Source organism: Ammospiza nelsoni, chromosome 3 (assembly GCF_027579445.1).
Source record: "Ammospiza nelsoni isolate bAmmNel1 chromosome 3, bAmmNel1.pri, whole genome shotgun sequence".
Lineage (NCBI taxonomy): Eukaryota > Metazoa > Chordata > Aves > Passeriformes > Passerellidae > Ammospiza > Ammospiza nelsoni.
In genome coordinates this window covers 19,489,686-19,517,511 of record NC_080635.1, presented here as the reverse complement: position 1 = coordinate 19,517,511, position 27,826 = coordinate 19,489,686, and the positions used below count along the sequence as shown (strand labels likewise).

At 42.1% G+C, this 27,826-nt stretch overlaps 1 protein-coding gene across 3 annotated transcripts in view; it reads left to right on the top strand.

Moving 5' to 3' along the window:
- The window catches only part of LOC132071654 (mitochondrial amidoxime reducing component 2-like), a 30,547-nt gene extending 4,521 nt beyond the window's left edge, over window positions 1-26,026 (top strand). The window contains exons 7-9 of one of the 3 annotated variants that reach the window (XR_009418164.1): window positions 7,137-7,215; window positions 7,932-8,044; window positions 24,624-26,026. Coding sequence is in view for 2 of the 3 variants with exons in the window: in XM_059469329.1 (XP_059325312.1) it covers window positions 7,137-7,215; window positions 7,932-7,982 (130 nt within the window). In the remaining variant the exon portion in view is untranslated. Of the gene's footprint in view, window positions 1-12; window positions 2,557-7,136; window positions 7,216-7,931; window positions 8,074-24,623 lie in introns of those variants that run through there. The other 2 variants (XM_059469329.1, XM_059469328.1) reach the window with 2 other exon arrangements.
- Window positions 26,027-27,826: the final 1,800 nt, after the last annotated feature.

Here is a 27,826-nt window from a genome sequence, read left to right as displayed (position 1 = left end):
TTCTCTTTGCAGTTACCGCTTATGTGACCCATCTGAGAAACACATTTACAAAACCAGCCCTCTCTTTGGGAAATACTTTGCTGTTGACAAAACTGGAACAATTCAAATTGGAGACCCTGTGTACAAGATGGTCTGGGAATGAAGGAGTCTTTGATCAGAAGATGCTTTTTCACTTTGATATGCAGATTTTTTTTCCATGTACACAGTGGCCAGCATAACTTTTTCTTCTTCCTTGCAATATTTTTTGTGCTTTTTAAGGTGCAGGAGGTTCTTTGACACTGTGAAGTGCCAGTCATTTCAGATCACATAATCTTCTGGCATACCTGTAGTAACCACATCTTTAGATCTTTAGTTTTCCTGGAGGCTGTGGTAGAAGAAACTGATCCATAACAGACTTCACAGCACTACTGCATATCACACCTCCTAAAATTTTGTGTCAACCATAATATTGGAATCCAAATTTGTGTGCAAGAGTTTGCATCACATGTTAGATACATTTAGTGCCTATAAAGAACCACAAAAACAGTCATGCCAAGCACAAACTGTATTTGTCTTTACAGACAGAGCTGCCTTTACAAGTGATCATGAAGTGCAGATGGCAGGGCTCTGCTTCCCTCATTTGGTCCTAATCATCTCGCCCTATGTCCAGAGGTAGTTTTTAGCAGTGTTTCTTTCCTTGCAGTTGTTTCCTGAAGATTGCTGCTGTCTCTTGAGATTGGAGCAATATCAGAAAGATTGTGAACTGACTAAATAGTCAGGTGTAGAGGTGGAGGTGCCAGGTAATGATGTGTAAGGCTGTGGGCTTGTTTAGTTTGTGACCTCGGCTTGACAGTTTGAATTGTCAATTTTTTATGCTGTGAGCAATACAGTAACACTGAGGCTGTAGAGTAGTGATGCATTTGCTAACATAACAGTAGAATTTCCAGTTTGACTAAAAGAACTGGATGTTCACTATGTCAGAGACTTCATGGGCATTGGAGGGGAAGAAAAGCCTAAGGGAATGATCTGATGTTGAGCCTGCCCTGTTCAAGCTGCTGTCCAGGCCAATACTGTAGGGCTCATGCACAGCTCCTCTCTGGCTCAGTGAATCCCTTTATGTAGACAGTTAGGCTGCTAAGCAGATGTTTGGGAAGCTGCAGTTTGAGCATGTTAACATCCTTACTGGTTCTGCATTTAAATCTCTGGTTGTCCCCCAGTCCAGCTCCAATATAACCAAAATGTCAGCTGTTTGTAGGAAGCTGACAATTATATTTTCTGCTGCATAAAACAAATAAGGGAGAAAACTAGTTGAATTACATCAATGTTATCTTTAAATTGTGACATTCTTTAAATGTTACATGATTTTTTTTTAAAGTAGCCTCCAGGCCAAAAGCCAGCCATCTTTCAAATGCTTGTCTGCTTGTTTCTTGTTTATGGATTACTAAATTTGAAAAGTGTTACCCTAGCCTAAAAGAAGAAGCAAAGTAATTGTGAAGAAGGACTAATATGATCCTATCTGATGTTTAGATTCTTAATTTTCTGTTGTAAGTATGAAAAGGGAATTTCAGTGCATGTTCACAACTCAGACCTGTAAAATGAAGAGCGATTGAGCTTTGAGAAAGTGCAGGTTGGATGTATGTGGTAAGGCTGAAGCAGTCATGTTGAGGATGTAGTTTTCTATTTGTGAACTCAGAGTTGTTCTGAATGCCATTTTGTTGGCAGGGGTGCTCTGTAAGTATTAAGTTTTCCTGGGACAGACAAGTGCCCAGTTTAAAGTGCATGTTGCATATTTGTGTATTGTTATGCCTGATGCAGCAGCCAGTGGGAAGGAGTGAAAGAAAAATCTTTTAAAAAGAAAAAGAATTCCGAGGTTCACTCTTAAAAAGCACATGTTGGAAGTTCTTAGTGTTAGAAGCTGAAAGCTTGTGGAATTCCTAATGGTATCATTAAGCACAGGCAGCATGCTGGCCTGCCAAAGCAATTAGTTAAGAGTGTGTCTGTTCGTTAAGTCACAGAAGCAGAAGGAAAAAGAGCTGATTTTTTTGCTTCTGGCCAAACATATTTTTTCCACTGCTGTTCTAGTGGCACATCTTTTACATAACACAAATCATGGTGTAGATCCCATTGCCCCTCATTAGGCTGCTGTTGATTGGGCTGATTTGGAAATGGGGCTGTCTTTGGAAGAAGAAACTGCCATCTGCATCCCTGTTTGGGAGAGGCCATAGATCTAAACTCCTGATTTACTCCTGTTAAGCCTCTTAGCAGAAAATGGCTGGAATCCTAAAACTGGTCTGCGTGGGGGGGTGACACTCAAATCAATTGTATGGCCATTTTGTAAGGCTGAGAGCATGAGCTAGAACATTGCACTGTAAATATCCTCGTATGACTGTTGATTTGCTGTAACTGTAGGAATTGTGTTTGATTTTCTTTAAGTAATTTAGAAAATTGACTGAAAATGTGTCAATTATGAGCCACTGTTTTTTAAATTGTGTACTTAAACAATTGTTAATTTTTTAACTCTAGAAGAAGAAAACAAAAGTATAAACTTCTAATGAATTCAGCTTTCTTAAGGAGTAACATTTGTTTGTGAATATTTTTTGTTTTCTGCTTCAGCATTTAATTTTGACTATTGTTAGCAGGATCTCATAGTTATTACTGACTATTGTCTTTTTTAATCCTACCTCTGAATTCAGAAATATATGCAGTTAACCAGAGGATATGTGTAAGAGAGCAGAACCATTAGATACAAATAGTCATCATCTCAGTTTTGCATCCCTTATGATCCTAGATAAGTGTGCTGGTTTTGCATTAATTGATATTTGGTAAGGAGGGAAGAAAAAAAAGAAGATGTTTATAGACTTGACTTTTTTTTTTCTAGGGACGTATTAAAATAGGGGAAAATGTTTAAAAGTATGAGAGTTTACTCAAGTCAGTCCATGTCATATCTCAGAGTATAATACCAAAAACTTTTTATTACATCATTTATTGTACCAATAGTTCTTGCAGAGGACTATGTACAAGAATGACAGTTGTTAAAAGCAGAAATTTCTAGGTTGCTTAAGATCTGTGGTGGGTACATTTTCATCCAAGAAAACCTGAGAAAGATCTGCTTCTGCTTTCTGAGGAGAAAAACAGCCTTCCAAAGGCATCACTCTGCTGCTCTGTAAGAAGACAAGAGATTTACAAATCTTGCCTCTACAAATGGCAAAAATTTCAAAAAGGGCTGCCACAGGGTGTTCATTTCTGGTCTATCCTAGCACCTTAAATTGCCTTTTTGTCTTTTAAGATCCATCAGAAATTCCCTGTGCTAGGTAGCTGCAGGGCTGAGGACTACACATACAAAGTCTGTTTTTTTTGGGGTAGAAGATTCTAAAAAGTGATGCAGGCATAAAGCCTACATGTGTATCAGCCTTCAGCTGGAAGAGAAATATTATATTTTACATAATCTTCATTGCGTTAATGTTAACAATCTCAACTTAGAATGTCACTGTTACTAGTAATTCTTTGCATTTTATCTGAAGAAATTGGTAAATTCGGTAAGGGTTTCACACACTGGGCATTTTCTGTAAGAAATCTGCTTACTCCTCATGACCAGAGAACAGGAGTGGTTGGATGGGGAAAAGAAATAAGCAAGGCTTAGATGTGTAGAGGGTGTATGTTAGGGCTGGGGCTGCTCAAGGTGGGACTGTCAACAAAGGCAAGGTGCTGGGTGCTTCCATGTTCTCCAGGTGTTTGTGTGCAGATGGACTGAGAATGAGCCCTGGTTGTGGAATAGCATCAATACCCAGTATTCAACAATCACCTGGCCTGAGGAATGCCATTCTCCCCAGTGGGCCACAGCTCATCACATCGGCTTCTGGAAATCACAGAGAGGGTCAGGCTGGAAGGGAGCACAGTGAGTCATCGGGTCACCCCAGAGCACAGGGCACAGGATTGTGTCCAGATGGTTCATGAATATCCTCAGGGAAGGAGACTCCACAGCCTCACTGGGCAATCTGTTGCAGTGCATGGTCACCTGCACACTAAAGAAGTTCTTCATATTCAGGGGGAACTTCTGTGCATCAGTTGCTGCCTATTGCCTCTTGTCCTATTGCTTGGCACCACCAAGAAGAGCCTGGATCCTTCTTCTTGATACCCACTTTTGGGTACTTATAGACCCTGATAAAATCAAACCACAAGTAATTGTAGCCTGAGCTAAACATCAGGTAGAGACTATCTTCCACCTGTGCAGAACAAGGACATGGAGCAGCTGGTGGTACATCACAGTCAAGAGTTTGGGTGGGAACCTCTCATTTTTGCCCTTTGTCCTTTGATTGTTATGTGTGAGACACCTAGGCTGGTTGAAATTCCCCTGTCCTCCAGGAGCAGTATTGTAGAGAATTGTATCTTCTCTAGGGCACAAAATTGTTCTGACAGCTTATCACTGCTTGTTTAACAGCTGAGTGTTCTCACTTTCTGTAGTCACTAGATAATAAGCACAGTGAAACAATTATTGTGCTTCACTGATGTGCTAACCCTCACAGCCTCTTTACTGTTGAGTTCCAAAAACCAGCTTCATTCACTGTTAATTGAGGCTTGTCTTCAAGAGATTATGTAGGATGACAATTCCTCAGTCATAGCAGCCACAATTACTTATAGTAAGTCATGGACAGTTATTTTTAGCAGACCTACCTAAATCCCTTTGGTATAAGTTAAAAGTGGCAGCTAAATCTGTCAATTTTTTCAAGATTTCACACATAGACATGTAAAACTAAAAAAAATTAAAACAGATGGGTAAGAATGCAGTCTTCTCTGTCTGCAGAAAGCAAAGAAATAGACATTAAGTTTAGACTTGGAAAATACTTGCTTGATTTCTTCACATAGCTTGGGCCACTGGGTCAACTTCCTGATTCCTTTGAAAACTTGCTATTTTTGGTAAAAGATCAAAAGTCGCAGTGATAGTTGGACTGCAAGAATATTGTGGTAGAGATAAAGAGTACCAGCAATGTCCTGGATTCTTTCAAACGTAGAGACGTCACTCCCTGAAAGCTCCGTTGCACTGTGTTTACAGTTGTGCAGTTTGGTGGTCCCTATTCACTCTCCATTTCTTGAATTTATTTAACATAAAGCAGAATATTGTCTTTGTTGTTACCTCAAGGAACAGGTAACATGAAGTTTAATTTCCTGCAGTTGTCCTTTATTTCTATTTAATACAGCCGTCCAATGATAGTTTTCCACATCCTGGGCTGTGTAACTTTTAGCAGAATTAAATCTCCCAATTCATGTTCCTGTGCTCAGAAATGTGAGTCACAAACATCCTAATTAGGGGGTGCAGGTTACTGTGTAATTAATCCTTGAAGACAACCAGCAAGACAATTGGATCCATCACTCTAAACTTAGTTGCAAAAAGTCTGCAAAAATAAATCGATATTTTTTATGGAATTCTGAAAGTATCTTCTCAGCTCTGAAAGTGGTTTTAAGGAAAGGTTGAGTTTACTTGACATGGAAAGGCACACACGGGAGTCCTTCAAAAGCCGATTAAAATAAGAGGAGCTCTTGGGCACTGGATCTGAAGGAGCAGAAGGTCTGAGCTGCACCGTGCTTGCAGACAACCCAGTGTATTGCTGCTCTCTAGTTGAAGAAACTGTGCTGAGCTGTGCTACTGCAACACCTGTCCAAGTGGTCAGCTGGGGTCTCCATCAGAGAGACTCTTCGTCTTAAGCAGAGTGGCACTGTTGGCTGTGCACTCTTAGAGGACCTGTTCTGGGAGCAACTGTGCTCCAGGTAGCTGCTGGGCCTTATCAGCACCTGGGAGGATGCTGAGAGCAGATAAAATTTAAACAGCTTGCTGGGAGTTCTGTTGCACTGCTGATAACCTGGCTGAGTTTATCACCTGGGCTCAGGTTGGTCTTGTGGAATCTCTCTTGGAAAGTAGTGACAGGAGTGCTGGCATCAGTGATGTGCAGCCATGAAGGGGTAAGTGACATACATACTTATTTTAAGATTCCCAAGAGCAAAATCTATCTGATTTCTTTAGTTTGAACATGCAGCTGGAGCTGAGGGAAGTCAGGCAGTGCAGCAGACAATGGAAAGCTGCTAAAATTAAAAAAAAAATAGTGTGCTTTTCCCTTTTTTAAATCTGTACAAAACACAGAATGATTTGGGTTAGAGGGGACTTAAAAGATGATCTAGTTCCAACCCCCTTCCATGGGCAGGGACACCTTCCACTAGACCAGGTTACTCAAATCCACATCCAACCTGGTCTTGAACACTTCCCAGCATGGGACATCCACAGCTCTGAGCATCCTGTGCCAGTGCCTCACCACCTTCACAGTAAGTATTGTACTTACCAGCTGTAGAGAAGCTGGAGCTATGGACAGCATGACTAGGTAGTCTCCTTGCATGGGGAGCAGAAGAGATTAGCTCCTGCACCTATGGAGTTTAGGGTGTGTCTGAAGCCTTAGTTAACTTTGCCTGACCACAAAAGTCACTGCATTTAAGGCTTTTTTTTTTTAATCTTCTTTTCAAAAGAAAATTTTCACCTTATTTGCACAGTTATGTTAAAATATTAATTTAATTTAAAACAAACACAAAAATACTCCCTCCCCCCATAAAGAACCTCCAAACCCTGAAAGTAAAAATTCTATCTTTTTTCTGCTGTTTTTTATGAAAAAGATTCCTGATAACACAGCTTCAACCAGTGGAGAAGTCACATCTGACTTCTGATCAAAAAGGGAGTTCTTCATTTAATGCATATAGTCATTATGAAGTCCTCTGCCAGCATCTCTTTAGTAAAAATGCATTTTCCTAAAAAGCCCTGTCAGGTTTAGCATCCTTACAAGAGCCTTGGAACACCAATGCTTGTCTTGTGTTCTGCTGACCTTCCATCAACCCTAAAATAGCTGTTCCTACCCCACTGAACTTTCTATGTACAGAAAGACATTTGGTACCAGCTACATTTGAAGAAAATAAACTATATTTAAAGCTATTAGTCAGTATCACAGATAGTTCCTGCCCTCCCCCATCCCCCTGGGATTGTTTGCCCTTTTAAATGGAGTATGTTTGGATAGAGTACGTGTGCCTTGCATGCCTGTTCTGAAGGGGCCTCCCACAGATCCTATTTAACATATCCTCTGTTAATTAAAGGGGAGGCCAGTGTATTTTATCTGTTCATCTAGGTGGAGCTGTCAAAGTGGATTTGGAGCTGGATTTAAAGACCATTTAAAATTTGTAAATTTGGTGGATATATGCCTGCAGGTGAGTCTGAAAGCAACCACACTTTTACCAACTTCATTTAGCCCTTTTAAAAAATAAAATTTGATTGTCCATTATTTAAAATAGACTTCATATAATGTTTTTGGCTTTATTTAGGGTTTATGTTTATTAGTGGAAAGTCAATGTTCAGACTGCATGTTCTCCCAAAAACTGCAAAATCTTGAAATTCACCACAAAAAAAAACATGCAACCCAAATGTGGTTTTGAAAAAAGCAATCCAATTCCTTCTGTCCTCTCTCTCTTTTTTAATTGGGTAATTCAATATGGATGTTTTTCTTTCCATCTTAAACCCATGAAGTAGTCAGCAGTTTGTGGAGTATGTATCTATGTGTATATATGCATGCATATTTATTTATTGTTGAATGTCTAAGAAATCAACCGTGGTTTCAAAATGGTTGGTTTTCATTTATACTCAAATACTTTGTTTTGTCACATTCCCCAAGGTTGCCCCAAACGAATGTCTGAAGTCATCTCAGAGTTAGCAACATAATCAATTCTAACCAGTTTGTTTCCATTCCTGATTGCTTACTTTTTCCCATGAGAAAATCTTTTTGGGATAGCATGTTTAACTTGTGGAAGGGAATGGAAGTTCCATTCCTGCAAAATATGAAGGTTCCCTGACTTGCTATTCTTGTTTCATACTCACCACAACCTATTATAGATGCTTGCATGGATTTTTCTGTTTTCTTTCCTGGCAGGTTTCCACTATAAAAATGGAGGCATTACTTTTGGTACATCCTCTGGACTAAAAGTCTCCTGGCATCAGTGAAATAAAGCAGGAAGGTACACAGTGTCCCAGCTCTAGATGAAGGTGTGATAATTGCCTTTGAAGATTTAAAAGTTGATTGATTTGTTGTTGGGGTTTTGGTTTTGTGTTTTTTTTTTTTTTTTGTCTTTTTTCTTTCCATTATTTTTCTTGGCTTAGTTTTCTTACTCCTTTCCTCATCTGTGTTTAATGACTGGTTAATGACCTGGTGTAAGGCACCTTAAAGGAAGTTTCTTCTAAGTGTTCAGCCTCAGTGCTTCCTGCTCCACTTTTAATCCCTCAGTGTCATACATGTCTTAGTGCCTTTGTGCATCTCTTAGTGCCTTTGAGTGCTCAGTCTCCTTTTCTGCAAGTTGAACATCTTTCCTAGACCTTTCAGTGACTCTTAGTCCAATTGACCATGTGGCCATTCAGGGTGTAGTGCAGCCAGATGGGAAGGGGATGTTGGGTTTTCACTGGGACTCTGCTCACCTTAATGTGTGGTGAGGTCAGGGAAAGGAAAGGGAGAACAACTATCATAATTCCATTAAAATGGAAAATAGTTTGGGCTTTTTGTTTGCCAAAGCCCAGTGAAAAATGGGTTCCTACTAGATAAGGGCAAGTTCTACTGGGAGCATAGAAACCTCACGGTTCCTCCTGGAGTTCTGTTTTACCCCAGTATGTCAGGCAGGTTTTTGGAGAGTGTATGGTCATAAATGGGGTCCCTTCTTGAAAATGCCAACCCCTGGTGCCTGGTGGGCTGTACTGTATCAAAGGGCTGTGCACCTTGGAGGTGTCCCAATGGCACTTGGGGGGATACTGTGCACAGAGGTGACAAGCTGACCCAGCAGCCTCCCACTGCTCCAATGTGTGCACATCTCTACACCCTGGTAAAAGAGGCCTCCACATGCTGGATGGTGCCACGTGGCGTACCCAGTGGAACTGGAGAGCAGCTTTGTGTGTGCCAATGACCAGCTGCAGCCTGCTTTAGCTTTTGCTGTGACCCTTCTGTTGAGGGCTGGCTGCTGGCCTTCTCTGGAAAATAATGTTACTTATTTTGGTTTTGAAGCTCCAGTAAATCTGTCGCTGTCTTTTGCACTGTACTGGGACGTGGGGTTTTCCAGTTAGTTGTGCCTGTACTGTCACAGAAACTTTGGATTAATGCATCACCTGCATGCCAAATATCTACCTTTTGAAGATGATATACTGAGAAATAAAGAAAGATGCAAAATAAATTTGGGATATAGGATGCCCCAGGCTGATTTGGTTAGAGTGAATTTATTTATGTCTAATCCCATTGGTTTTAGAAGTTCTGCGTTCAGTCTTCACCCCATAAAGAAATTAGAAGTCTTGGCACTCATCAGTGCCAAGAAATAAGTAACTGACCAAGATTCTCTCTTCAGACCTGTCCCAAGTGAAATTTTGTGCCTAATTTTGTTTTGTTTGTCTCATTTGCATATGTGACTGGAACCAGTCCCTGCTAGTGGTATGGCTGAATAGCAGGGAGCCTTACACAAATTGCATGGAATAAGCTCACGTCAGGCAGGGGCACAAGGGTGACATGAAGGTTTGACATACATCAGCTTCTTGAAAACACTGTGTATGCTGTCAGTCACTGAGAAGGAATAACTATGCTAAACAAAACCTTTCAAGCTGTTCTTCTCTGCTTTAAGATGCTCTGGTAAATTCTGCAACAGGGTCTAAACAAGTTGTCCCAGAAAAGAAATCTCTGGGAAGCTTTTGAGGTGGCATTGTGGTTTAGGAATGATACTCCTCAATTCAGTGCCCTCATCCCAAACCACACAGTGCTGTCTCTCACTCCCCATTTACCCTTTAGTTTTGGCCAAAATTAGGTATTTTTAACAACATTATTTTAATGTCCTTTTGATGGATCAGAACAAATGGAAGAAAGCACTCTTCATGTATTACAAAAATGTACAAGAGGTACATTTCCACTACCTTTTGGAAGAGCACTGGGGATATCCCTCATCTGAGCACTGGACTGCTATGATTCAGCCCAAGGAGCCTGCTTCACATTGATGCTCAACACTGCTGCACCAGCTCTGTGCAAAGGAGGTGACACCCGTGGGTGGTGGAGGGCACCAAGAATCTCCAAACCCTCTTTCACAAGTTTGTGAAAACATGATTGAATATTGTTTCTGCAGCCAACAGGAGCAGGAAACCACTTCTGAATTAGAGCCAGAAGTCACTTATAAAATACTTCTTTGGCCACCTGGTGCAGGGCTTGCAGCACCTCAGGTATGTTAATTCACCTGGTTCCTTACAAACCCCAAGGGAGATGGATAATCATCCTCTCTTTCTTGGAGAAAGCAGAGTGAAACATGAGAGGTAAAATGCTTTGATGACAGTCAGACCCTGGCAGCATTTTGCAGTTAGAAAGTGCTGGCTCCTGGAGGGCTGCCAGCCATTTCTCAGAGACAGGCAGAGTCTGTGTGTGCTGTGCAGGGCATGTGCAGTGAGCTGGCAGCATCCAGGAGCCTTTGGTGTGCCAGCAGGCAGGCTGCACATTAGCTGGGTCTGGAAGCCCGTGGTGGTGCAGGCCAAGGAACTTTGAACCAGCTAGCAGGACTTTGCCAGGTTGAATCCATAATGGAGGTAACACATGAATCCTGCTTGAGAGCTATCTCTGCTTGCTGCTCCACTGTGCTGTGAGGAGCTTGGGTTGGTGCTTACAGGGGTGATTGTTTGTCTTGTCCTTTGCTTTTTGGGTACAGAGCCTTTAGTTCCTCTTCCCTTGCAGTACAGGGGGTAGTTGTCTCCCTTTCTGAAGCAAAGCCTGGTGATAACCATGTGTTACCACCACAGATAGTCAGTGTTGATCCACAGTCGCAGTGGTGGCAAAACTGCATTTCATTCCTATGAGGGGAAGGGCAAAAGGCTCACTGAGGATTTAATGTTGCCCGCTGGAACAGAAACCAGAATGGCTTCTCTGCAGGGCATCCTGTCTCGCTAGCTTTTCTGCTGCCCAAACAGTCTGCCCTCATAAACAGATAGGATTTAAGAGTCATGAATGTATGGTAGCCCTCAGTTTGTGTATAGCTGAGCAGCTGGCTTGTTCAGGTTAGGCATTAGGAAAACCTTTCTGGGTGATAAAGGGAGAATAATAAAATCATTAATGTTTGAAAAAAATCTCTGAGATTGAGTCCAACCTGTGACCAAACACCACCTTGTCAAGTAGACTATGGTATCAAGCGCCACATCCAGTTATTTCTTGAATGTCTCCAGGGACAGTGACTCCACCACTTCCCTGGATAATTCATTCCAGTGTTTAACAACCCTTTCTGTGAAGAAGTCCTTCCTAATGTCCAACCTGAACCTCCCCTGGCACAGCTTGAGGCCATTTCCTCGTGTCTTGTCACTTGTTACCTGGGAGAAGAGACCAGCCCCCACTTGGCTACAACCTCCTTTCAGGAAGTTGTAGAGAGCAATGAGGTCACCCCTGACTCTCCTTCTCAAGAGAAAGAGAAGGTGGACAAGGCTGTACAGACATCAGGAGAGGCTTTGCTGATGAAGATTTTTAGGAACAAGTTGGACAAACCTTGTGTAATAGAGTAGTGATTTCTGCCTTAGAGGAGAGATTTAAATTGAATGGTTAATCTCAGTCTTTTCCACCCCCTTGTTGTGTTTTGGTGGTGGATTTTTGGTTGGTTGAGGTTTTTTTGGGTATGGGTTTTGGGTTTTTTTTTTGTTGTTGTTGTTGTTTTTTGGTTTTTTGTTTTTTTTGTATTGCTACTTTACTTTGTAAATTCTTTCTAGAAGTGTAAGTACAGAAAAGTGTTCTGATCATTTTAGCCTGGGTTCAGGCACTTGCATAATAGATATGGTATTTTAAATCATTTACAACAAATGTTAATTCCTGCCTGTTGTGCAGTAGATAACTTTGGATAGAAAAAATAGGTAGGCTAAAGAAATTTAGATTGTTTTTGAATTCTCCCTGCACCTTCTGGGAAAAGCAACAACAAAAAAAGTAAATAAAATCTAGATTGTATGCAATATGTGGGCACATTGACAAGCTGAATTGGCCTCACATGTCCAGTGAGGACAACAAACCTGTGTGGCTTCTCTTCAGTTATTATTTATACTTGTCAAAGCTCACAGTGCAATATGGTGTATTTTTACCCCCAATTTCCACTGAAAAGTGCTTTTAGGGTGGCTTATTTTGTCCTTTTTTTGATTACTGACATGTTCCACATTTCAGTAGCTCTTGTTTGAATACACATAGCCTTAATCACTGGCCTTTTTTAAATTTATCTCCTTTAAACTGTGAAAGTTAAGGATTTGTAAGCCCTAAAAATCCATATATCCAGCATCTCCAAAGCCTAGAGCTGAAACTGAAAAATCATTTCTCCTGAGTAAGGTGAGTAGGATTTGACTTGAGATCTCAGTGTGCTACAGATGATCTTCGTCTTTTCCTTCTTTTCCTTCCTTTTTTTTTTTTTTTTTTTTTGTCTGAGCTGATGAGCCTGATAAATTTACCACACAGGAGCATCCCTGTTTGTGTTACTATGTTATTTATGTTATTTATATAGAAAAATGCAGCACTGGAAACAGCACTTGTGCTGTGAGACCTGTTCCAGCTGAAGTCTGCATCCAAGAAGTCCTGATTATAGTCTGCTGCCATGTACCTACTCACTAAGATGGCTGTAAGATTGAGAATTCTGTCTATAAAGGGCCTCAATGCAACTGAACCCAACTTTCTACTTTTGATCATCTAAAAAAACTCATAAGCTTCTTCCAGATAAAAGAATTCATCATGACCTCTAGTCTGTCTTAGGACTGTGCATGAACTTTAGGCTCCCATAGTCACAACAAACTGTAGGTTTCCAGGGAAGGGAATCATTAATTTGAAAGACTGACATCCGTTGCATCCCGAAGGACAGATCCAGCTGAGGATCCTTCACTCATGCCTGAAGGAGCTTTGCATTTGGCAGCACAGTGTCCTAAATCTGTGCTAGCTCTACAGTTGTCAGCAAACTGTTCTCCAACTCCTATGCTTTTCCAGATGTTTAAGAAGTAAAGCTGTATTTTACTCTTACTGTCAGCTGTTTGAGAATGCTGCTGCTTTTTAAATAAATACAAAAGTTAGGATCTTAAATCATAGATAAAGTATAAATACTGTTTAAACCCACATTTGAATAGAGTTTCTGTTGCTCACCTGTCAGGGCTCTGTTGCTATTACTGGAGCTCAGATCACCCCTGGCTGAATGTTTCAGGGAACTTTGCTCCCCTTGCTGTTTAGGTGATTTGGTAATACTGGAAAATGCAATTCTTTTGGCTGGAATCTTAAGAAAGCTTCTTTCTCTCTCACTCACTCCCATACCCCTTCTGAGCTGTGTTTTGCATCATGTTGACCTCTGGAAAAATATTACTCATGCAGAGGTTCTGTGACTGGCCAAACTTTATTTATTCTTTCCTCTCATGCCACCAAGTGATATATTAATGTTTGATCCTCAGGTTTTCTTACAATGTATGCTTACTCTGTCTAATAGAGCATCAGTCCTGAAATTATTGTCAATTATATTTTAGACCATATGTTTTATCTGGTTGGCAGAGTAAGGAAACAGAAGGAATGTGACAGGGAAGGCAGTTTTTGTTTACTGTACTTTCTTTAATAGACCAATGTAACTAGAACGCTGTTAGATTAGATGAGAGGGATGGGATGGTTTTGCTTTCTTCTCTGTGCAATTATAGCTTGGACAGTGACCTGAAAAACTTTTATCAAGCAGAAGGAATGCTGTAAAACAGCTGTTGCAAATCACCTAGCCATGAGCACCATTATCTGTATTGGGATAGTCTTCATTCATTTGCTTTCCTCACCACCTGTCTGCTTTCCCTTTGTTACTCTGTCCTTGTGAATTTACTTTGTGTTTACTCAGCAGTGTTCATGAGGTGGTTTCTTGCCCTGGCTCTCTTTCCTAATAACACTCATTATTTGCTTTCTTAACCTATTAGAATTGTATAGAAATAATATTGTCCTGTCATTTTTACCATTGAAAATTAATTAATATATGGCATCAGTTTTCCAAAGAACTTCATAAAATGGTATACTATTTGAAAACAGGACTGTAACTCAGATATTCAGATTCTCATTTTTCATAGTCTCACTTTTTATACTTTTTAGACTTTGTAATGACAGCTTCATTCTTTGATCTGAATAAGCAGCTCAGACCTTGTGCAAATGAATAGTGTTTCTAATAAGTGTTTGTATTTACAATGTATTTCATGTATAAGAGCTCCAACCAACTGAAATGCTGAAAAGTTTGTTTAAATGAGATTTTTTTTAATGGTGTCTAGTTATGCATGATTTAAGGTTATGGACTTTCATTTCAGTCAGCTCCTGGTCTTTATATTGTATGTGTCCTGTATAACTCCATCCTCCAATTCATGTGTGCAGCCACAAAAAAAAATCCAGACAAAGCAAAACAATTCTGAGACAAGAGTAACACACTTAAAAGAAAAGATGATTAAAGGTATGGCTATCAAAGGCAACAATTACCAGATTCCTTCTATGCAGGTTTTTGTATTAGATAGTTAAGTATCTTGAAAGGTCTGTGATAATAGAGATAGTTGTATGTGGGATCTCAGCACCTCAGGATGGAGGTGCAGAGAGGCCGAGACCACCCTTGGGGGGCTCGGGAGTCCTGGAATGCTGCCAGAAGTGTCTGGTGGCAGGGCTTTGATCCTACACAGGAGACGAGACCTGTATGAGGACTGGGAGGAATTCACTGGGTGTATGGTGAAGGGATAAGTTAGTTAGAGTGTAAAACACAGGGTTTAGGATTTCGGTACAGGGGGGTCTAAAGAAGTAAGATGGAGGAATTGGGGCGTGTCCTGTTCTTCTTCTTCTTCTTCTTGGCCTCCATCTTCTATGGTGATGGTGGCACTTTGGGATTGGTTATTACTAGAAGTGCACCGGTTAATAAGGGTAGAAGGTATTGGGGAAAAATTATAAATATTGTACACGTAACTTCGGGTATAAAGATAAGTGACCGCCCCGGGGGCTTGCAGTGTGCTCATGGCTGGCTTGCTGTGCAGACCTCTGTTGGGCTGAAAGAAAATCTTTTAGATAAACAATTAATAAACACCGAGACCGAGAAAAGATCAGAAGTCACTCCTCGTCCTTTGAAGCGTCGGCTCTTCAAGGCCATCCCTGGGCCTTTCCAGGCCACCTAAACAGCCTAAACAGCACAGAAAACCGACAGTTGTATTGGAAGAGTGGTAGTGCACATTGTATCTATCTCTTTTCTTACTGTAGCTGCATGATGGGAACTAGGATTTCCCTAAATTCTCCTGAATTTCCTCTTTGCATTGTCTAATGCAGAAAAGCCAATTCTCTCATTTGCTCTATGTTTTGGTAATGGTTATCTCTTCATTTATCTGTTAGTGAAAGTAGACAGGGAGTATTTTAGGTGCAGGCACCTATAGCTCACAGGACTGGCATAGTCATTTAGAGGAGAGTGGTGGGGTGAAATGTATGAGACTTTTGTTTAGACAGGGATTCTGTTCCTAGCTCTGCCTAACGTGACCCTGCTCAACTTTCCTGAGCCTTCTGTATTTTATCTCTGACATGGGTGGACTGATACTTGCTTTCCTCATAAAGCTGGAAGATGGAACTGTGCTTGGTAATTATCTATCTGAAGTGTCAGCATCATTAGGCATGATCAGGGGAAGAAGTAAAATCAGGACTCTTGGGTCTCCTCCAAGCTTTCTCTGGTTGGCAAGGCACTCCAGCTATCCCAGCTGTTCTTCCTGTAAGCGCCAGTTTTACTCAGCTGTTCTTATAAATGATGGAGGAGGGACAGTGGGTTTAAGAAAAATGCATGGGATGGGTAGGTAAAATCTCTAGAAATGCTAAAAAAATGTATGAAAAGTGACACCCTTCTTTCTTCTGCAAGTGGATCTCACAGCAGTGCCACACCACCTCTTAAATCCTGATGGACTCTCTTCTTGCCAAAATCTGAATTATTTCTACAAACCCCAGAAATATTACAGGCTTTTTAAAGAATCATGGGATCATTTATCTTGAAAAAGGTATTTAAGACCGAGTCCAGTCATAAGTTACACTGTTAAAACTGTCATTTTTACTGCCCTTGATTCTAGAAGTAGATGCAGGCCAATGTAAAGGGTGATGTTTCTCCTAAAAGATGCACACATTTTTTGCATTTACTCTGGAAAAGAGCACTGAATTAAACTGAGGCTGACTGATCAAGATAAATACCAAAAGTTCAAAGGAGGAATTTTTTTATTTACTGGCAATTTAGAAAAAAACAAAATCTCCAATTCCATAGTTGCTTTTTTTTTTTATCACAGATAGCAAGCATCTTGAGAATTCACCCTGAACACAATGGGAATGTCAGCATGAAGGATATTACTATTTCAGGTCTTTTTCAGTTTGTCTTAATCCAAAATATTCACAGAGTTAAGATGTAATTTGGTGGAAATATACATGGAGTCCCATGTATAAACTGCAGAAATGCAGTCTGCATTTATCCTAAGCTTTAGTGTTCCTCATTGGTTTTAGCATGTAGGAGAAACTGTAAAAAAAACCCAAATTAACAAACCCAAGCAACATTTTTGTCCCTCTCAGATTAGCTCTTTTTATGAGCTTGCTTTGAATTTCATGGCACTGTGTGTATGTCCATATTTTCTCATTTCCTTTTGTGTGGCAGTTTCCCCTGGTTTGGATGGGTCTTTCATGCCAAAAAAGGCAAAACCAGCATAGATTAAAGAGAGTTGAAGGTGTGATATTTAAACTCCTTTAAATCATAATCCTTTGTTGTTGATTGTTTTTTCAATCTAACAGCTTTGTTAGGGTCTAGGGTAAACAATCACTAAGAAATGAGAAAAATATAATTCAATCAGAACAGATTATTTGCATGCATTATTACCACAAAGATATGTATATGTATCCTCAATATGCCATGCACAGGAAAGCTTACTTGGGATTTCATGTACTGCATTTGGAGCAAGAGCTCAATTTTGATTGCTTGAAGGTCCTCTTTCCTGCCCTGTCTTACACCTTATCATCCATCCAGACATGGGTCTCTGATATTTTGGCACCTGCTGGATCTCAGGTTGAACCCAGTTAATTAACTAATATGTTGTTGTTTATTTCAATAAAAATACCAGATTACTTACAAAGAAATTAGGCAATTTTCACCCTCTGAGCACAGCCTCGTGGGACAGGCAAGGACAGCTGTAAAGTTCTTCTTTTTTAAGAAGTTCTGGTTAATGTCAGCTGAGAAAGCTCTCAGTAAACAAATGAATAATTGATTGCTCAGCTTTCACATAGCTACTGCGTTTCTGGGCTCACATGACTCATTTGTGAAACATTCCTGTCGTCCTAATGCCATAACATTGGAGAAATGATGATTGTTTCTTGGAGGATTCTTCTGTGGACATAGTTGCCAAGACCAAAGCTGTAATGGTTTGTTATTATGACCTTTGTTATTCCATTAGGCTCAATAGCTTTAAAAAAATGATGTGTGCATACTTTAGGAAAGTTTTTACCCTTTACATTGACCTGACATCATAGTTTATGCTACAAAATGTATTAATGACAAAGTAGTGTTTTCATGTCAGGAGGACAAATTTTAACAACTATAATCTGCCCTTAGTCATCATAAATACAAATGTATTGTTAAAACAGACCTTGTTAATGCAGCCAAGACAAATGTTAGGCCATATTTCAAATGAATTTGAAGCACTAGTCTATACACTCCACAATTTTTTTTTTTTGTGTGTCTTCAAATACATTATTGTCAAAGCACTGTTAACATGGTTTTCCAGGGGGTATTGTAGAGCAGTAATGGCCCATCAGATGCAAACAATCTAGGCTGTTTTTTCTTGATTACTTGAAGATGTGTAAATGTCTTTGAGGATATGGAAGGGCATAGGGAGCATTCAATTAATATTGTTTTGATGGTTTTTTCAATACTAGAAAAATCAGCTGTAAAAAACCTTGTGATCTGACAGTAATTGCAAATTGGCATGTACAGTAAAGAGTTTAATTTATAATAATTCTATACATTATAATTAACTGAAGTACACCCTATCCAGTACCCACTGCTGTGATAGGTTTGCTGTTGCTGTAGAACCTCGAGACTAATACAGTGACCACAAGTGCTCTGTTCTGGTTTTGCTTCCATATATTAATTAACTTAATGTAAGAAGGTTGGCTTTGTTCCTTGGGTTACACCATTTCTTGGACTCGTAGGTCTCTCAGGGCAGAATGGAACTCTAGAAGAAGCTGCAAAGCAGAAAGTCTCCTTGTTTTCTTCCAGCTCCCTTTCATAATTCCTAGCTGGTGTTTGAATAGCTGCATAGACCTGCCCTGAGAGGTTCCAAGGAAATGTATAAGAAACAATTGGCCTTTGTTTTTCCAATGCCTTTGTGGACAACTGCCTGTCACTGTACTCTGACACCAGCATGCTACCAACATCATGGAAACTTCCCTCATGCAGACTTTGCTGTCGGGCTTTCATGCAGAGAAAGGAAACAGTGAACTTTCAAAACTCTTCCATAGATTTGCAAGGAAGCAGAATTGAGTCAAATTTGGTTATGTGTGGGTTCAGATAAAGGGAAGTTGCTCCACACTGCTTCAGTTTACAGGAGAAATGCATCAGAAGGTCTCCCCCCTTTTTAACTCTTGTTAACAGTGGTACTGGAGAAATGTTCTTTCACTCAAAATGACGCTGCACTAAGGCAAGTTTGCAAATATCTGTCCTATTTACATAGTAAACTGAGGAACAGATATTTATTTACTGCTACAAAAAGTGATGAAGAATTTTTGATGTCAGGGAGCAAGAAGAGACTTAGCATAGCATGTCTCTGCAAGATGGAAACATCCATTGCATATTAGCCTATGCATATGGATAAGTACATATTTAAAGATTCAGCTCTCTGGTTTTAGACCTAAATCCTTATGGAAAATGGTATGTGTCTTAGGAATCTTGGATGCAAAATTATCATGCTTCTGCTCAGTGCTGTTTAACTGCTGAATTAATCAAGTGCAATTGCTTAAGGCCCTGGAGGGAAGGATGTAATAAATCCTGGGAATATTTGTTCTGGTTTATGACTGGGAGAAACTGCGTAACATTAAATCAGATGTTATAAACATTTGCAATGGCACATTTTCCTTACTCGGGGCATTGTGGCATGAATCTTGAGAAACTAGAGAGGGTATGTCCTGAGAACTGGATGCACTTATTCTAATTTTTTAGAGCTGACAGCATTGCTTTGCGCGGGGCTGGAAGGGACCGGCTACTGAGGAGCTGCACGTTGTGCATCCCACGCTTTCGGGTAGGGGGCAGTCGGGTACCACACACGGAGCTGGGAGCCCAGCTCCAGGCTGAGCCTGCGGCCCCGGCCTTTCGATGGAGAGCATCCCCCATCCCCTGATAAACGTTCCTGAGGTGGAGAAAAAGAGAGATGCATTCACGTACCCAGACTCTGATATTGCTAGGGAGTTGGACGATTTGCTGAGAGGACATGGAGCATCTTTGCACTGGGAGCAGGAGCTGCAGAGACATGCAACAACAGTTGAAAAAACTGTCCTGGCTGAAATAGGAATCTTCTTAAGTTTAAAATGGAGCTGCCTTGAGCTATTTTCTTCCCTGCAGTGGGGGACAGTCCCAGTACACTGAGCAGAGTGTGCTGTTCTCATGCACAGCATGTCCTGCCCATGGGACATCGATTACTGGAAGCAAAGCAAGGAGGCAGAGCTTCTTTCCCTGGAAAAGATAAATGCCTGCCATTCCAGCAAAAGAAGCTTTGTCTCACTTTAGGATACAACATCCTGAGGCATTTGTGGGTTTTTTTCCATCTAAATTATAAGTACCTGAACAGGGTGGTTGTACCATGCTTGTTCACTGAATGCTTTGTTCTGAATCCTTCAGAGCTGCTTAGAACCTTTGGAAGGTCTAAGTGGTGTCAGCCTGGATAAGGAGCCAAAGCTGGACTCCACTTGTGCCAGGGAATGAAGGATGAGCTGAAGTTTCTGGGTTTGAGCCCTGACGAAAAGTCAGCCCTGCTCTTTGTTCTAGCCAGGGATGGGTGAGAAGCTGCTGCTTCTGCCTCTTGTGCACCAGCCTTCCCCTGCAGGAGCTGGTTGGTGATTTGCTAGGTGAAGCAGTTGGAGGGATTGTGATTCCTGCATCATCCCAGTACTTTGTGGCCCTAGACTGGGCATAAGAGCTGGGCTATTCCACAGGGAATAATAAGCCCCTGTGGTATCAGGTCTTCTTCTTGCTCAGGCATTTGAGAGCCTCTGGGTGATGGGAGGATGCAGCTGCTTGAGTTGCTCAAAAGGGTCTCTTGGGAAATTACTCCAGAAGCTGCACAGCAGAATTGGAGCTTTTGGAGTTGTTCAGCTGGTTCAAAGGAAGGCAGAAGACAAAAAGCAACCCAGGAGCAAATGTCTGCTGCCAAGGCTGAGCATCTAGTGTTCATTCATCCCCTTGGACTGTAAAAACCCAGCAGGGGCCCAGTGAGACCACCTTGCTTGCACCAGTATTAAATCTGGTCCCATGTCACTCAGCTTCTGTGGGCTTCTCAGACCTTCCCAGCTGTTGTTGTTATATTTCTAAAGTCCCATACCTCCTTGGTGGTTTCTTATGGCTGCAGATCTTCACAGCACAAACTCCTTCTTCTGCATATTGCTCCTTCAAGGCTCTCCCTGACTCACCAACCCACCCCCTTTTATCCCAGTTTTCCTCACTAGCCACAGCTGCAGCCCAATGAAGGACAACCAGGACTTACCGGGGGCAAGGCCTATATACAGATATTCAAGTACAATACAGATATTTTACTAGGACTCTAAGGCCACCTATACTATACCCAGCAGAACCTGCACAGCCACTGGGCAGCGCATCGCAGACAAATCAGAACCTGCTTTAAGAGTGCAGCTGAAAGCATAAAGGATGCAGGATGGACCTGTGTCTGCAGAGGGGGCTGAGGGTCTTCTGCTTCACATTTTGCAGTGGCTGCCCTGTAAAGCACATCCCCAGAGCTGTGCAGGGCAGGAGCCACCTGCCACAGCAGCCTTGCAGACACCCTGAGCAGCTGCCTGCTTCCCAGCTGGTGTTGGGAGTCTCTTTAGGAAAGTCCTCCCTGCTGAGGGACTTTTACTCATCCAAGGGATATTTTTGTCATTTTCCATTGAGTTGATGAAAGCACAACTTGTGAGAATCAGAACATGCTTGGGCAGTTTGGGACCTTCCCCTCTCTGGGTGCAGTGACTGGGTAGGAGGTGCAATGGTGGAATGCCTCAGGGTTTGCCTGTCATGGCCTTAAATCCAAACAAATTCCCAGCTGTGATGCTGGCAGTGCTGGGGATGTTGCTGGGGCTGGTGCCCATGAGCACAGTGCCTCCATTTCTCTGCTCCCTGGCTTCTGCCCTTCTCATGCCAATGTACCACACCTGTGCCTCTGTCCCAGCAGCCCAACGTCATATCAGCTTTGTTTGCAACAGCTGTAGAGAGCAGCAAGGCCACACCATGAAATATGACCAATTTTTGTCAGAACAATTTCCTGGGAAGCTTTTTTCTTTCTTTTCTGTTCTTTTTGTTTTTCTCTTTCCTTAACATAACTTTAGGTTTTAAGAGGGGAAGGAAAATAATAGTGTAGAGAAAATAGATTAGTGGGGTAGATTACTGGAACAAAGGGGCATTCAATGAAATTAGAAGGTGGTAAATTCAGACCAGAGGAAGTTTTTTTATATGAGGTGGTTCCAGGCTAAGGATCTCATTGCCTCTGGAGGCAGCAAATGCCAGCTGTGTGGTAGGCTTTGAAAGGGCTGAAATTTGGATGGGTAGCAGGAATGCTGAGAGTTACCGAAGTCAGGAGAGGGTGCATGGTGTTAATTGGGTAGAAATACTAAGCTTTCAGGCAAAAGATGACCTCCGTTTATCACAAGCTAGAATCTGCAGTGGAACAGGTTATTTCAGTGCTTGGTGGGACTCCAGAAGCAGACCTGAACATCCCCAGCACAAAACAGTGATGCAGAGAAGCTCATTCAGGGAGCCTGCGGCAGCACCAGATTATGACCTCAGAATATGCCACAGAGCCTTCCTCTCACAGGCTTAGGCTTTCAGAGCTTTTCATGTGAGCAGAGCTTGGACACAGACACTCTGGACTTGTTTCTAGTAAGAAATTGTGAATGTCAAGAAACTTGGGTTTTATTCCTCTGCTTCAATGCTGTTGTAAAAATAAATGTCTTTAGAGATATTAATAAAAGTTAATGGAAGTCTTGAATAGAGCTTTTTTCCCCCTCCTACCTACCTAATAAAATGTATTGCTTTTTCTCCCAAGTATTTTTATATTAGCAGGCAGTGGCTGCTGCTGGAGGAGGGCTGTTCTAGTGCTATAAAATGACTCCAGATGGAGACCCTCTTGCTGTTCACTGGCTTCAGGCTCAAGCAAAGCTGAAACATAATGCTTGTCCTGATGGTCACCATCCTCAGCCAGGAAATACGGGAATCTGGCTCAGGGAACAGTGGTGATCTCCCCATACAATGTCTGATTTATTGGATGTCTGCTAAAACAATAGTTTTGGAATAATTTTTAGATTTTCTTTAAGAAAAGGAAGAAAATTAATTAAATGGGACTGATGCTCTAGGCTTGACAGGCATAGCACAGAAATCAGTCCCCACAGATCTGGCATTAACAGTCATGCTGAATCCAGTGCTCATGGCAGATCATTTTTCCATCTGCTTGGGAAAGTCATGGCAGCTCTCTTCCCAACAGCTCACACAGGGATGAAGCCAAAGCTTCTTACTGGCAGGCTAAGCCAGCAAGAGCTGTGGGTGCCCACCACCATCAGGACCAAATGCTATAAAAAAGAATTAAAAATAGAACACTTGTGTGATGCTTACTGTGCAGGGAAGGAAAAAAAACTCTTTTTTTTTCCAGTGGGCAGAGGTACATCACTGCTGTGGGGGCATTGAGGTGACAGGCTGAGCAAATCCAGGGTGAGCTTGGTTCTGCTCAGGACATCTCTGCAGAGCACCTGGTATCCAGACATGCTGCTGCAGCAGCAGGAGGGCATGCAGTCTGGAAAGATTATACCACTGCTAGAATATGCAGCAGCAGTAGTGGCATAAGGATTTTCTGTGCCTTAGTGCTGAAATGCTTCAGGATTTATCTATCAAGCTCTGAAATCCAAGCAAAGAAAATCCTGGCTCTGGTGAAGCACTGAACAGATGCTCCCTCTTGTTCCTTCTGGTATGAAAGAGGCAAAAGAAATTATCTATTAGCTTATCTAAGCTAAAATGTATAGTAAGAATCTTTGCATCATGGCCCCCTTTTGTTCTTGCAGAGAACACACCCTTTCTCACCTATAAGAAATAGGTGCACATTTCAAGTTTTCTTTGGCAATGGCTTGCACTAAGCTAAACTTTTATTCCCTTTCTCTGTAGTCTGCCAGGTTTTCTGCTCTTTTCTAAGTGACCCACACTCTAACAGCTTGTCCTGGCTGCTGTGCTATTGTTCCACACACATGTGCTATCACCGCTATTGCTGCTGGGCTGTTTGTCTTTTGATTGCAAGTGGCTCGAAGATTAAGCCTCAATGAGCCCTGTGACTTTCTCATGGGTTTTCCTCTCCTCCAGCAGCTCAGCCTGGCAGGTGACTTTGCCATTGTTGTGCTGTCTGGGGCTACCTACGCACGTAGGAAGTTCACAGGGGAGATTTTCTGCGTTTTCCTTTCCTTGCATGGATCCGTAAACACTCTGTCAAAACCAAGCGCTTGACTTTTCTGTTGTCCTCACGGCAGCACGCTGAGGGTCAGCTGTACACCATGGTTTTCCCCAAGAAACTTGGAGATTTCAAGGAGGGAAATTATAATCCATTGTTGGATACTGGTTCAGTTGGGTTTCCTTCTCCACTGAAAACAGCCGACAGGAAAGTGGTTACAGGAGCAGATGCGACTTGTGACGTAAATGTTAGTTCTGGCCCTTTTGTGCCTTTTTTTTTTTTTTATTAATCCAATAGGGCGATTCCAAAGCAAGTCAGCTGGTACGTGAGACACATGGGCCTATGGTGGTCATTTCAAGCTTTTCCTTGGCTCAGTCAGATCCAGGGACAATTTTCAATACCTTAGCAACCATTTTTTAAAATAAAATTAGCAAGTAAGAGGAATTTTTGGAGCAACTTCAATATGTGTATCCTGTATAATTGCCTTCATGAATCCCACTGCTCTGTCCACTGACTGATGTCTCTGTTGTGAGCAAGGTATTGAAGTGTTGCTTATAATTCCTTTGTAGTAATAAATCTGTGTTTTCCAGCTTATATTTCTTCTCAAGACAAGTTAAATCCATAGCCTGAAATCTGGAAATAAATCTGGCTTTAACTATTTAGGTCTTTTAAATCACCTCATTTTTAAGGACATCACATAATTTCTGCTGTATCATATGAAGCTGTTACAGAGTGTTTGTAATCATTCTAGATGCTCGCTTGTCTGGGTGTTTTGTGAGGATAAGCCCAGTGGGCCATCAAGTTTGATCTCCCCCTGGGTCCATAGTAAGGCCAGCAATCTGGCTATTGGCACACCAGTCCCTTGGCCCAAGCCCCTTCCCTGAGCAGCCTGGTGTCCAAATCATCCTAGAGCTGTGAATTGTCTCCCCAGACAGCTGCAGCTCAAGAGCTTGTGTCTCCCTGCACCAAAAGCTGGATGTGTCCTTGAGCTTCCTTGATGCCAGCGCAGCAGTGCCTTGGTGCTGTCCTTGAGCTACGTGCCAGCCTTGGAGTCCCAAAGGGAGTGGTAACTACTGGAGCCCTGGCAGTCAGACCCTGAGATTGCTCATCGCTTTGTGCACAGGAGCTTAATGCTTCTCAAACTCGCCTGGCATTGTCTGCCCAGAGCTCATGTGTCAGCTGGAAACTGGACACACAGGCTGTTACTGACTGGTGGCAGAGCCAGGCACACATCTGGTACACAGCTAGTTCAGTGGGTACACATCTGGGGGCACAGGACATGTCTGCTGCTCGCCTTGCTGCTGCCCAGCACTGCAGAGGCCCCTCTCCCTGTGCACAGCGCTGAGCGCTGCAGCTGTGCGGAGACAGCACGAGCAGTGGTGGACATTATGCCTGCTCATGAAGGAGGGCACTGTGAAGCTGAATTTGCTCCATACCCTTCACTGGCAAGGGTTTTGCTTTCGTGTTCTGTAGGGGTGTCAGAGGAAGGGAAGTTGGCAGCCACAGCTGGCAGGAGTGGCCACCAGCAGGCTGCAGCTCCAAGTGGCACCTGTTAATGCAAGGGCTGACTCTGTCTCACATTAAGTTATTCACACGCTCATATTTCTGGCCAGAGAAAACTCTTCCAAAATGTGCCCTGCCTCATTAGCAGTCCCCACCCAGTGACCTCCTTTCAACTTCTCCAAGCTTCCCAGCACCTCGCCACAGGGACCCGTCAGGGACACAATAGCTCCAGCCTGTTTATTTCATTTCACTTTTCCTCTTCTCTTGGCCAGCAGCCAGCAGAGATGTCCTTTGCAAAGATAATAGTTTCAACTTAATCATTCACCTCTTATGTGTCTAAAAGGAGTTAAGGAGACTGGAAGTTTCCAAGAAAAATAAATGAACTGAACTCTTTTGAGGGGGCCTCTTAAAGGCTGTTTTATTGATTTAAAAAAAAAATTTAAAAAGCAAAGAAGCAAGCTGTTCCTGCACCTCACCCTTGCCCTATTTTTTTAAAAATGCATGTTTAAATTTGGAGGCACAGTCATGAATAGGAGGATTATGAAGTGTTTCTCTTAGTGAAGATATTTGTGTTTAGAGAGATGCTTTCAGTGTGATATTCTAGTTGTTTTCATTCTGGGAGTTGTAAAGCTGGATCTGGATCTCAGAGGACTCCTTCCTCAGCCTGCATGTGGATGACAGGCAAAAACTTACCCATCTATTAGGTTTTGGTTGGTTGGTTATTTGGTTTTTTTGAGGGGATTGTAATTCTGGGTGGTTCATTCTTCCACCTGGCATGGGTGAGGGACAGTGATTAAAACCCATCTCTTTCCCACTGGAATATCCTGTCCATGAAGCTGTTGAGAAAATACATGTCCTTGGGAACTGTTGATAAAAATAAAATGTTTTCCTTTGACAACATTTAACAAAGGCTCTTTTTTTTTTTTTAATTGAAAACCTGAAAAATTGAATGGTTTTGATAAAGAAGTTCACTTGTAGTGGGAGGTGGATTAAGACACTAGCAGTAAGTCTGAACCTGAGGAATGAGCTCCTAAATCATACAACTTTGGGGGAATCCATATTTTCGTGTAACCCTCAAACTAAAAGCTATGCTATGGTGGAGCCTAAACCATAAGAAGAACCAAATGCCATCTGGAAAGTCTGGAGGGACCAACAGGCTGCCCTGAGCTCAGGCTGCTTTCCCTTGGCTCTCTGGGATGGGGCTGTGAGTTGTGATTCTGTGATTCTATGATTCTTTTTGTGGTTTTTCTACCTTCAAAGAAGCCTCTTTCCAGAAAAGAGTGAAGTATCTGAATCCATTCATCCTTTCCCATGGTTCTAGCTCCATCCTCTGAGCAAAGTGACTGCGTGGCGCTCTAGCTCTCTGTTGTGGTGCTGCCTTTTGCTCATGCTTGAGTATGTGCATGTGTATGTACTTAACACCCTCTCCCTGCAGCTGTGGAGGGTCTCTGCCTGATCCCACCTTTGGAAAACAGGTTTCCTTGTGAGTACAGATTGTAGGACTCATGTAAGTGTCAATAAAATAGTGGGCAAGGGAATAAAGTTTTAACTGTCATTCACTATTCATAAAAATTCCTGCAGTGCAGACAGCCATTTTCCAGACTTTGACAACTAGGGGGAGAGTTGTCCTGTCAGGCAGAGTGAGATTTCCAGTTCTTCTTTTCAGCAAATGAAGGGCTGAATTTAGCAAGCTTGTAGTGAGATGGAAACAAAACATCCGTTCTTCTCCCCCTCTTTTTCCCTTTCCCCCTGGGCATGCAGCACCCTCCTCCTTAGAGAACACAGACGTGTTAATTTTCATGGGGTTGTGATGAAGCTCTGGGCTGGCCGTGTGTTTCCCTCCCCCCTCACTGAGCACTCCAGTAACCACACATTACCCAAGCCCAGTGCTTTCTGCATGACTCAGTTTTTTTTTAAGAACTAGAATCCAATGGACATTTTCTTCGCTGATACCGCTGGGACTAGAGGTCTTTTTTTTCCCACCAACCTTAAAAACATGCTGATATACTGGAATTTTTTTTTCCTTTGCAATATTTTGTTGTTATTAAAACAGCACCAAGTCCCACAGCACCAAAGGATGAGACCTCTTGCTCTTTTCTCCCTTCCTCAACAGCTAATTTAAAAAAAAAAAAAAAATTTTATTAGACATAAAAGAAAACACTGAGGGATGCTTGGACCATCCTTGATGGTTGGACTGAGCTGAGGGCGCTGGCAGTGCAGGAGGGAGACATGGCACAGGTTGCAGCACCCTGGGGTGCAAACAAGAGAAGGGAAACAGCTGCCATTCTGGCAATGGATCAGGCTGCAAAAAACCAGCACTTTTCTTAGACCTGTGGCATCCAGCTGAGCCTGGGCATGAGTCAACCAATGCCAGGTGAAGAGCAGAAAATGCCTTTGTGAAGGCAAAGGTAATGACAACCTGCAGTCGCTCCATCATGCAGGGTCCAGGTCCTAAGAGTTCCCACTCAAAGCTCTCTGAAGGCAAGGAAAGAGGTTTTGGAAAGACTGGCGCCAGCTTTGGTTGCAACATAATGTGGCACAGATAACTGGCATGCTCTTCTGTGCTGGAATCGCAGATTTGTGGTGCGTGTCTGGGTAGATCTGTGTTTCTGCCAGCTCGGCGGAGGGAAG